General features: G+C 44.0%; 1 protein-coding gene across 3 annotated transcripts in view; it reads left to right on the forward strand.

The window, feature by feature from the left end:
• The window catches only part of csf1rb (colony stimulating factor 1 receptor, b), a 39,421-nt gene that overhangs the window by 13,960 nt on the left and 13,143 nt on the right, over window positions 1-12,318 (forward strand). For all 3 annotated transcript variants that reach the window (XM_087301898.1, XM_087301899.1, XM_087301900.1), the window contains exons 2-12: window positions 15-275; window positions 1,582-1,866; window positions 3,131-3,264; window positions 5,832-6,000; window positions 6,591-6,786; window positions 9,128-9,249; window positions 9,335-9,443; window positions 9,526-9,719; window positions 11,378-11,490; window positions 11,563-11,689; window positions 11,776-11,880. In XM_087301898.1, coding sequence (XP_087158024.1) covers window positions 15-275; window positions 1,582-1,866; window positions 3,131-3,264; window positions 5,832-6,000; window positions 6,591-6,786; window positions 9,128-9,249; window positions 9,335-9,443; window positions 9,526-9,719; window positions 11,378-11,490; window positions 11,563-11,689; window positions 11,776-11,880 — 1,815 coding nt within the window. The remainder of the gene's footprint in view (window positions 1-14; window positions 276-1,581; window positions 1,867-3,130; window positions 3,265-5,831; window positions 6,001-6,590; window positions 6,787-9,127; window positions 9,250-9,334; window positions 9,444-9,525; window positions 9,720-11,377; window positions 11,491-11,562; window positions 11,690-11,775; window positions 11,881-12,318) is intronic.

Raw genomic sequence — 12,318 nt, forward strand, 5'->3', positions numbered from 1 at the left:
GTGTGTCTGAGCAGAGTTTGCGGCACCGGTGATAAAGCTGAACGGGACTCCGCTGAAGGACTCGGAGGTGGTTTTGTCAGCAAACACATCCTTCGTTCTGCACTGCGACGGACAGGCGGAGATCATATGGAAGACCAGGCGCAGAATACACCAGAAAAACCTCTCACAGAACGAGCTGGTCGTCCAAAAAGCCACTGCAGAGCACACGGGAACATACCGCTGCAGCTACAGGAGCCACACAGACATCTACTCAGAGATCCACTTATATGTGAAAGGTAAGTCGTATGCTTTAGTTATGGCACAGTGATTATGACAAAATAATTTAATAAATTAAAGTTCAACAGGTTGATTATGACAAACTATTTTTGATGTGGGGGGGGGGGGGGTCCTAAAATTCCTTAATACCTAAACCTAACTACAACCTTAATAACTAGGCAGAAGATTAGTCATTTATTGGTAAGATAATTCTGTTAAAAGCAAGACTTCGAAATGTGTCCATAACAACTAAGATCTAATCAGAGGTGCATTTCCCAAAACCATCGTTAGCCAACTAAGGTCACAAGTTCCGTCTTTAAAAATATAGTTTGTTAATTTGCCGTTTCCCAAATCCATCGTTCCAACAAACATTCGCAAACTACGTCGCAAACTTCTGCGCTTGCAACTACACCTCTGGAGATGTAGTTAGAAGCAGAGTTCGTGGCAGTGTTCTATTCCCACTTATCCCCCCTATGCCCTAATCATTTAGAACATTCCAACATTTAAACTTGGAATTATTAAAAATAAAAAAGCATTAAGGTCATCTCTCTTATTTGCTTTCAAAGTATTTTTACAGTTCAGTTTTAGCGATCTTCATGTTTACAATTGTGCTCCCTTCGCAGTGCACTTTGAAAACATTGATGTCATTTTGAACACTAAAAGCTATAGGTGACCTATTATTTAAAAGAGGAATTTATGTTACATCTCCTAAGCTTGTGAAAACAAAAAGCATACATTAATTCCTTTCATTTATAGTAGGTTATTAGGAGGGTAGCACGATCACCTCACAGCAAGAAGGTTGCTGGTTCAAGCCCTGGCTGGGTCAGTTGGCATTTCTGTGTGGAGTTTGCATGTTCTCCTTGTGTTCGCAAGGGTTTCCCCCGCAGTCCAAAGACAGCTTTAGTCCCTTTATTAATCTGGGGTCGCCACAGCGGAATGAACCACCAACTTTTTCAGCATATGTTTTACGCAGCGGATGCACTTCCAGCTGCAACCCAACACTGGGAAACATCCATACACTCTCACTCACACACATATACTACATACAATTTAGCTTACCCAATTCACCTATAGCGCATGTGTTTGGATTGTGGGGGAAACTGGAGCTCCCGGAGGAAACCCACGTGAACACGGGGAGAACATGCAAACTCCACACAGATTCACCAACTGACCTAGCTGGGGCTTGAACCAGCAACTTTCTTGCTGTGAGGCGATTGTGCTACCCACTGCCCCACCGTGCTCAACTAACTTTACTTTCTTCTTAATGGTGTTCTTGTCAGTTTTTTTTTCAGTTTGCTGAAATATCTGTATGTTTCTCTAAAACAGATCCCGACAAAGCCTTTACTACGTCTCAAACCCGAGTTATAGTCATAAAAGAAGGCTCGAGCTTCTTGCTGGACTGCTTGCTGACAAATCCAGCAGGGACAGAGTTTTCGCTCCAGATGACAAACGGATCCGCTGTTCCTCCTGGGATGAATTATACTGCGGATCCCAGACGCGGCATACTGATACCAAACCTTCAGCCGAGCTACACCGGAGATTACGTCTGTATGGTGAACATGAGCGGAGTCCAATGGAAATCAAAAGTCTTCCAAATCACCGTCATAAAAAGTGAGTCTGTTTTCTAAAACCCTCAGCTGGAGTCAAGATTATTCGCCCTCTTGTGAATTACTCAACCCAGGCTCATTCTGAAAACGTAGCCCCGCGGACGTTTCTGGAGACCGCGATTTACGTGGCCGGAGGTACGTATGGCCGCATTTAGTTTTTTTCAAGCGACGTTGCGGGGCGCCGCTCCTCTTCATGCTCGCCGGCTGGGCTGACGGCTCGCCTCCTCCGTGTGGAGGGCTTTCCCGGCGCAACCAGTTTGTCCGGTTAGCTCTTCGTGTTACATCGGCGGAGCGGAGGAGGAGGAGCCGGCCGGGTTCGATGACCGGGTTCAAGTCCAGGTAGGAGTAGTTCCAGAAATCAGGTAAGACAAAAAACAGAATCCAAAAAATGAAGGGAACGAGTTCGTAATGGGGTGAGAATGCGGCGAAATCCAAAAACGCGGTCAAAATCGGACGGATTTTCTTTTCCTGCACGGCTTTCGTAAGTTGTCGCTTGAGTTTAGGGAAGAAGGAGGAGGAGGAGGGGGGCAGTCAGGTCGGCTGATTGGCCGGCCGCCCAGTCAATCGTTCAGTCATTCAGCCAGTTGGTCAGTCGTGCTCGCGAGAAGCGTTCGAGACGCGAAAAAGCGCACACAGCGGCCTCTCGCGGGTTTGCGAAAACAAAAACTGCACAAATTTGTACCTCCCTGAACGTAAAATCGCAGCCTCCAGAAACATTCGGTTACGTTTCCAGAATGGGCCTGGGTTGGAATTACTTCCCAAATGATGTTTAACAGATTCAGGAATTTTTCACAGTATTTCCTATAATATTTTTTTCTTCTGGAGAAAGTCTTATTTGTTTTATTTCAGCTAAAATAAAAGCAGTTTTCAATTTTTTAAAAGCCATTTTAAGGTCAATATTATTAGCCCCTTTAAGCAATGTGTTTTGGATTGTCTACAAAACACACTGTTATACATGGACTTGCCTAATTACCCTATCTTTACCCTAATTAACCTAGTTAAGCCTTTAGATGTCACTTTAAGCTGAACACTAGTGTCTTGAAGAATGTCAAGTCAAATATTATGTGCTGTCATCATAGCAAAGATAAAAGAAATCAGTTATTAGAGATGAGTTATTAACACTATTATGATTAGAAACGTGTTGAGAAAGTCTTCTTTCTGTTAAACAGAAATTGGGGAAAAAATACCGGAGGGTTTATAATTGATTCTGTATGCCAAATATCTTCTCTTATTGTACCAATTCAGCATTACTGATCTATTCACTGCAGAAGCACAGGAGCCTCCATCAGTGTCTCTTCCAGCTCTACAGTATGTGCGGATTGTTGGAGAATCACTGCAAATCCCCTGTTACATCCAAAACCATAATCATTACTACAACTTCACCTGGAGCTCACCAAAAAAGGTGAATTGCACTGTAAATACATCATTTATTTGAGTGTAGACTGTACAAAATGTTGGCTACTGTCACGTTCCGGTAAAGGGAAAAAGGAGCAAGGACCCAAGCGCAGAGTGAAGTAGGATTTATTAATTAAAAAGTAAAATAAAAGGCAAAAATAAACAACCCCGAGGGGGAAAACACTACTACAACAAACAATAAATCAAACAAACAAACAAACTTGACTGGGCAGGTACGACAAGGCAAGACAGGTAAACATCGACAACATATGATGACGAACTCGCAAAGGACTGAAAACATGAGGGGGAATATAAAGCAAAAAGTAAATTGACACACAGGTGAACATGACAAACTAATAATGATTAAACAAGGAGGGTGGGACTAGACAATAGACGGGAGAGCGCATGACACAGAGAGACAATACAAGCCATGCGCTCACATAACACAACACTGAAGCACACGACAAAAGCACGTGACCACAATGTAAACACCGAGCCACGTGCTTTGACAAAAGACGCAAGACACGAGCACACGATGAATGAAAGCACTCACCATGCGCTCACACACGCAGCATGCATGCTTCATCCCAGCGCCGACCAAAACCGAAACCTACAAGACTGAGACGCTGGGAATGAAACACCATGCTGCTGACAGACGAAAACACAAACACGAGTACAAGAGCGCACGCGTCTGAGGGACGCAGAGCGCGCACGCGGCTGCGTCAAGCAGGAGCGCGCACACTCTGCGTACACCCACGACGGCACGCGCGCACACAGAGACAGAAACAGGACCAGACACGAGTAGTGTCAGAGATCCGCCACCAAAACAAGAATTTACAAGATCAGAGTGGCAGAACCCTGACAGCTTCCATGTCATTTATTTGTGTTATAACATGTTATAACATGTTTAGTTTTTACAAATTTAAGTGGATTAAACTTAAAACAATTAAGTTGTCCCTAAAAAATGCTCAAGAATTGTGATGTTTCGGCTCGATTTAAATAAGTAGCTTGAATAAGCAACAAATATCATTTTTTTGAGCGTTCCTAATCACCAACATGAAACATTTACAGATGAAACCAAAAGTTTAGATACACTTCAAAACAAAGATGGCTGTTATATGAAACCTAGGGTATTTATAGTGGCTTAGGAATCGTCTGATTGGTGAATCATACATTGAATAATGCGGGACCGGCTGCAAGCAATCATAAGCACGTGATCCTCTCCAAATTAGTTCATAAATAAACCTCACTGCAAGAAGGTCGCTGGTTCGAGCCTTGGCTCAGTTGGCGTTTCTGTGTGGAGTTTGCATGTTCTCCCTGCGTTTGCGTGGGTTTACTCCGAGTGCTCCGGTTTCCCCTCCAGTCCAAAGACATGATGTACAGGTGAAATGGGTAGGCTAAATTGTCCGTAGTGTATGAGTGTGTGTGTGAATGTGTGTGTGGGTGTTTCCCTATTGATGGGTTGCGGCTGGAAGGGCATCCGCTGCGTAAAACCTTGCTGGATAAGTTCGCGGTTCATTCCGCTGTGGCGACCCCAGAATAATAAAGGGACTAAGCCGACAAGAAAATGAATGAATGAATGAATAAACTTCACTTATTTTTCTTACCCCATTGGCAGATTATTTTGCTTGTTTTAGGAAAAAAACTCACTTGATTTTTGACAAAAAGACTAGATTTTTTTCGTATCCACAACATTTTTTTGATATTTGGACTACAAACAAGACAACAGATCTAAGTAATAAAAGCTTTTTGCAGTGTACCTCACATCAGATGCAATCAGCTGAGAAACAGTACACTGAAATCCCTAATAAGTTGACTGAACTAAATTAATTAAGTAAACTCCTTGCCTCAATTTAATTGAGTAATGGAATCTCCCAAAACTTGCATATTTAAGTTTATTTAACTTAGTACTTAGTTGGTAATCTGAACAATTTAAGTATAGTCTACAAAACCGGCAAGTTAAATAAACTTAAATATGCAAGTTTTGGGAGACTCCATCACTCAATTAAATTGAGGCAACGAGTTTACTCAATTAATTTAGTTCGGTCAACTTATTACGGTTTTCAGTGTACAGTACAGTATATGATTAATGACGGCGGCACAGTGTTGCCTCACAGCAAGAAGGTTGTTGATTCGAGTCAGTTGGTGTTTCTGTGTGGAGTTTGCATGTTCTCCTCGTGTTGGCATGGGTTTCCTGCAGGTGCTCCGGTTTCCCCCACAGTCCAAACGCATGCACTATAGGGGAATTAGATGAACTAAATGGCCATATGAGTGTGTGAATTTGAGTGTGTATGGGTGTTTCCCAGTACTGGGTTGTGACTGGAAGGGCATCCGCTGTGTGAAACATATACTGGAATAGGTGGCGGTTCATTCCGCTGTGGCGACCTCTGACAAATCACTAAGCTGAGCGAAAATAAATGAAGGAATATCATAAACGAATGCAATTCACAGGCTGTTCAGCTTACTTGAATTAAATTAATTGTTTTTCTTCTTCTTTCAGCAAATACGATGCCAGATTGTACTAAATACGTATTATGTGACTATCTAAATGAACGTTTTCTTTTTTCTATTTAGGTTTTGAACTTTGAAAGAGAGATAAAGAAAAAGAAAAAGTGTGAACAAGTTTGTGCCACTATATATTTGACCTTTCAACAATTAAAGATGTCCGACACGGAGAATTTAACCTGCACTGCCATGAACGAGGCTGGAAGAAACAGCAGCACAGCAGTTCTTAGAGTTGTAGGTAGGTTTCTTTACAAAGTCCAGTTACACTCACATGATTTTGTTTTTGCTTGACACAGTTGAAGTCAGAATTATTAGCCCTCCTGAATAATTTAAACTCACGTTTAACTGAGAGAGGATTTCTTTCTACTAATTTCTAATCATAATAGTTTTAATAACTCATCTCTAATAACTGATTTCTTTTCTCTTTGCTATGATGACAGCACATAATATTAGACTAGATATTCTTCAAGACACTAGTGTTCAGTGTAAAGTGACATCTAAAGGCTTAACTAGGGTAATTAGGGTAAAGTTAGTGTAATTAGGCAAGTCATTGTATAACAGTGGTTTGTTCTGGAGACAATCCAAAACAAATATTGCAAAAGGGGGCTAATAATATTGAGCTTAAAATGGTTTTAAAAAAAAGCTTTTATTCTAGCCGAAATAAAACAAATAAGAATTTCTCCAGAAGAAAAAACTTTATTGGAAATACTGTGAAAAATTCCTTGATCATTTGGGAAATATTTGAAAAATAAATTTACAGGAGGGCGAATAGTTTGACTCCAGCTGTATGTTTCGTGTGTTTGAGTTGCTCTCTGTGTGTCTTTGCAGAAAAACCTTACCTGGAACTCACACCCATCCTGTCCTCTGAATACAAGGGGAACGAAACGAATGTTGTGCGCATGCATGGAGATCAGCTTGAGCTCGGTGTGCACATCCAAGCATATCCAGATGTTGAATGGGCTAAATGGAAAACTCCAAGTTCAAATCACAGCTATGAGGAGACATTTCACAAGATTCACGACAGGTTAAACTGCCTTTGGTTTCTTTATACAGTATGTGTGCTTATTTATAAGGTCACTTGAGCTCAGTTTTAAAGAAATGGTGTTTTAAAGAGGACCTATTAAGAGATAAGTCCTTAATCTGTGTGTGCAGTTTGTTCATTTGTTCATTTTCCTTCGACTTAGTCCCTTTATTTACCAGGGGGCAGGGCCGGCGCTTCCATAGAGGCGACCTAGGCGGCAGAATAGAGAGGGCGGCGTCCCCAAGACTACCCTCACCACCTGCGCCCTCAGTTATATCCGCTTGTAGGGCGGTAGAATAGTGAGGGCGGCATCCCCGACACTACCCACCACATCCTCAGTTATATCCGCGTCTAGTGCGGTAGGATAGATAGGGCGGCGTCCCCGACACTACCCTCACCACCCACGCCCTCAGTTATATCCGCTTGTAGGGGGGTAGAATAGAGAGGGCGGCGTCCCCGACACTACCCTCACCACCCACGCCCTCAGTTATATCCGCTTGTAGTGGGGTAGAATAGACAGGGCGGCGTCCCCGACACTACCCTCACTACCCGCGCCCTCAGTTATATCCGCTTGTAGTGGGGTAGAATAGACAGGGCGGCGTCCCCGACACTACCCTCACTACCCGCGCCCTCAGTTATATCCACTTGTAGTGGGGTAGAATAGACAGGGCGGCGTCCCCGACACTACCCTCACTACCCGCGCCCTCAGTTATATCCGCTTGTAGGGGGGCAGAATAGAGAGGGCGGCGTCCCCGACACTACCCTCACTACCCGCGCCCTCAGTTATATCCGCTTGTAGGGGGGTAGAATAGAGAGGGCGGCGTCCCCGACACTACCCTCACCACCCACGCCCTCAGTTATATCCGCTTGTAGGGGGGTAGAATAGAGAGGGCGGCGTCCCCGACACTACCCTCACCACCCACGCCCTCAGTTATATCCGCTTGTAGGGGGGTAGAATAGAGAGGGCGGCGTCCCCGACACTACCCTCACCACCCACGCCCTCAGTTATATCCGCTTGTAGGGGGGTAGAATAGAGAGGGCGGCGTCCCCGACACTACCCTCACTACCCGCGCCCTCAGTTATATCCGCTTGTAGTGGGGTAGAATAGACAGGGCGGCGTCCCCGACACTACCCTCACTACCCGCGCCCTCAGTTATATCCACTTGTAGTGGGGTAGAATAGACAGGGCGGCGTCCCCGACACTACCCTCACTACCCGCGCCCTCAGTTATATCCGCTTGTAGGGGGGCAGAATAGAGAGGGCGGCGTCCCCGACACTACCCTCACTACCCGCGCCCTCAGTTATATCCGCTTGTAGAGGGGTAGAATAGAGAGGGCGGCGTCCCCGACACTACCCTCACTACCCGCGCCCTCAGTTATATCCACTTGTAGTGGGGTAGAATAGACAGGGCGGCGTCCCCGACACTACCCTCACTACCCGCGCCCTCAGTTATATCCGCTTGTAGTGGGGTAGAATAGACAGGGCGGCGTCCCCGACACTACCCTCACTACCCGCGCCCTCAGTTATATCCGCTTGTAGGGGGGCAGAATAGAGAGGGCGGCGTCCCCGACACTACCCACCACACCCTCAGTTATATCCGCGTCTAGTGCGGTAGAATAGAGAGGGTGGCGTCCCCGACACTACCCACCACACCCTCAGTTATATCCGCGTCTAGTGCGGTAGGATAGATAGGGCGGCGTCCCCGACACTACCCTCACCACCCACGCATTCAGTTATATCTGCTTGTAGGGGGGCAGAATAGAGAGGGCGGCGTCCCTGACACTACCCACCACGCCCTCAGTTATATCCGCGTCTAGTGCGGTAGAATAGAGAGGGCGGGGTCCCCGACACTACCCTCACCACCCGCTCCCTCAGTTATATCTGCGTCTAGGGCGGCAGAAAAGAGAGTTACCCCCCCCCCCCCCCCTTCACGTTAGGGTTAAGGACGACGTTACCGTCCTTTGCCTAGAGTGGCAAATTCATCTTGCTCTGGCCCTGTCAGGGGGTCACCATGGCGGAATGAACCTCCAGCATATGTTTTACACAGCAAATGCCCTTCCAGCTGCAGTACTGGGAAACACCCATACACATTCATTCACACTCATACACTACCAATTTAGTTGATCAATAGCGCATGTGTTTGGACTGTGGGGGAAACTGGAGCACCAGGAGGAAACCATGCCAACACAGGGAGAACATGCAAACCACACACAGAAATGCCTACTGGCCTAGTCAGAACTCAAACCAGTGACCTTCTTGCTGTGAGGCGATAGTGCTAACCACTGAGCCACCATGCTGCCTTGATTTTATCAGCTAATTCTATCAATGTGTTTATGTTTGACAGTGATATCTACATGGCCACAATCCGGCTCAAAAATGTTGGAGCACAAGACTACGGTGACTACATCTTCAGCGCCGGCAGCACCAGTGTCAATGCCTCCATTATTTTCACAGTACACGTCTACCGTATGTATAGTTGGTTTATAAAGAACATACTGCCTCACATAGCAAATCCAAAACAGCATCATTTTTGTTCTTTCTAAACCTACAGAGAAGCCAACAACAGTTATTAAGTGGGAAAATGGAGTCGTCAGTTGCGCAGCGACTGGCTACCCCATACCTAGCATCCAGTGGTTCCAGTATGAAGTTAACAGAGCTTTGTATGTGCACTTTTTTGGGCAATTAGTTATGTAAATAGGGTTTGCTACGACATTGCTCTAATTGCTTTTGATTTGATGGCAGGTGTAGTGACAACCGTACATCAGGTGTGGAATTAATGGCCAACCAATCCATTTCTGAGCAAAGCGGAGAGTATGAACCAGTGCTGGTGAAGAGTGCATTACCAGAGATTACAGCTAATGCTGATTTAATATTTGAGTGTGTGGCAACAAACACCGCTGGAGACGATTGTGACTTCTATACCTTTACATTTTCAGGTGAGAAAGAATGTGTACCTGCTGTAGTTCAGACAAGACCACTTTTATTTGGTGGTATGGTTCCTAATTAACCGACATAGATATATACATTAGATGTCGCCTGGCCTATTGTTGTCTATTGGACGGAATGCGTCAATAGCGCCGCCATCTTGCTACAGGGTAGCGCTCCTTTTAAATGAATGCGGGACCAGGGTACAGTGGAGGACTGTGGCCATCCAAAGCCAGAGATATACACATATACATGTATATCTATGATCGGGAGTTTTCCTGGATGTTAATATGTCTTTTTTTTTCTAATTACGAAAATTATAATTTTACATTACTTTTCTACATTGATGGATCAGTGACTGCACGGGCATTCCTGACAAAAAGCTTGTGTTTGTGTGTACAGAAATGTACTATTCACCCTCCCTGTTAAATTTAATCTAATCCGTGCCCTGAATTACAGCTCCTCTCCTGCTTTCACTTCTCATACTGACGGAGGGAGCGATTCGTTTGTGAATGAATCCCCCGAACGACTCTTTCACTAACGTTAGCCGACAATAATACATGTTTCTGGCAGCGCAGCATCTCGTTGTCATATTTCTTTTGCATTTTTTGCTGATTTTATTTAACAAAACTAGCATAAGCCGAGTGTTTAGTGCGAGCTGGAGCTGCTTTGCTGTATAGTGAATGCAGTAAGAGACTGTTGTCATCAATAACGTGACCTGTTTAGCACAAAAGTTCAAAACATACAAAAACAGAAAAAAACATAATATTACCTATGAAATGTTCTGCCTTTGTGCTTTGTTTTCTTTGTTTGCTCGTTACTACACCAGTAGACAGCGCTAAAGTCCCGCATCTTCACGTAATAACACTGTCTTGACAAGTGCTGTTGAATGACATTTTCCTGGAAGCACTGTACCAGTGTGGCGGCGCTATTGACGCATGCTCAGGGTCCCTATGCGATATCTAGTGTATATATCTATGATTGACCGATTTCACACGGCCACCATTTTAAACAGCGAAATCGATGCTGCGGTGGGAAGAAACTCGGAAGTATCGCCTGAGTCACAGAGGAATGATATAAATACCTGGCTGTATATCTTTTCAGCGAAGAAAAAGTGACACAAATTAATAATTTCACCACCATTCACCGAAATGGCACTCGTTACAATAGCTAACGTTTTCTTTCCCAAGCACTCATTTTAGATGCCATTTATCAAACTCAAGTTAATGAACTGATTATTTCACTATAGACTTGTCAAGATACAAAATTTCGGTACTGAAAGGTAAAATACCCCGTCTATTTCCCGTTAACATTTAAGCTCTGTTGATGGCGTTCTTAAACAGAGCTGATTTGCCATGGTGTTCACATGCTCAACAAAAATGACTGTGATTGGCCGTGGAGGTCATCAGTTCACCATACCAATGTGGCCACTGTGCCGCCTCTCAAACTTTGTTTATATATAACATCACTAAGTAAATGAACTATGTGCATAATAGTAAAAATAACTTTAGTGAACTTAATAGTTTTAAGTTACAACGGATATACTTAAAAATTTTAAGTTAAATGAACCTAAAATTAGGTTTACTCACTTTATAAGTAGTTGCTTAATTTCCTATTTTGCTTTTGAAATGGACCTGTCTTAATGAAGCACCTTAAATGTGTTCATAAGGTCCTCGCCCTACATCGGTGTGGTCAACTTCAGTGCTAATCAGTCTTGGTCTCTCTGGAGCTCTCTCTGTGGCAACTCTATGGATGTTAATTCTCCTCTACAAGAACAGAAAGGTATCTTTTATTTACCTGAGTTATACTCACAATCATGCAAATTTAACAGTTTGTTTAACCTGATACTTTAAGGCACAGAAGTATGAGATTCAATGGAAAATCATTGAGGTAAATGATGGGAACAACTACACATTCATTGACCCCAGCCAACTTCCATACAACAAGAAACTGGAGTTTCCTCGAAATAAGCTGAAGCTTGGTACTTACACTCTCTGTTTTACTAGAGTATAATTTTGTAATGATAAGAAATAACTACTGCAAAAAAAAACAATGCTTGCACTCCAGGACAGGTTCTTGGAGCAGGAGCGTTTGGGAAGGTGGTGCAAGCAACTGCTATTGGCCTGGTCAAGGATGAAACCATCACACGAGTGGCGGTGAAAATGCTCAAGCGTAAGTTTAATTTAATTATGGCTTTTAAAATTTTTTAAATAATTTTTTATAATTATTTTTAGGGGTTTTCAACTTTAATGTGATAGGACAGTAAAGGACAGTCAGGAAAGCATTAGGAGCAGAGAGAGGGGAAGGATCGGCATAGGACCCTGAGCCGGGAATCAAACTTAGGTCACCGTGAGCACCTTGGGCCTATATGTTAACGCACTAGGCCTCTAGGCTACGCTATTGGCGCAGATGACACTAGAAATTGTTAACCCTGGGCATCCTAAACCCATGGATAAATGGAACCTGTGTCATCTGTGTCATGTTTCACAAGGCTCATACTTGGGGTTCACAAATACCCCGGGAATTCATTAACAGATGTTTCACTCCGTAACACAGGGTCATGGGCAACAGAGGTGAGCATCCATGTGCAGTTTATTAAAAAGAATCATT

The sequence above is a fragment of the Danio rerio genome, chromosome 21, assembly GCF_052040795.2.
Source record: "Danio rerio strain M-AB ecotype USA chromosome 21, GRCz13ab, whole genome shotgun sequence".
Taxonomy (NCBI): domain Eukaryota; kingdom Metazoa; phylum Chordata; class Actinopteri; order Cypriniformes; family Danionidae; genus Danio; species Danio rerio.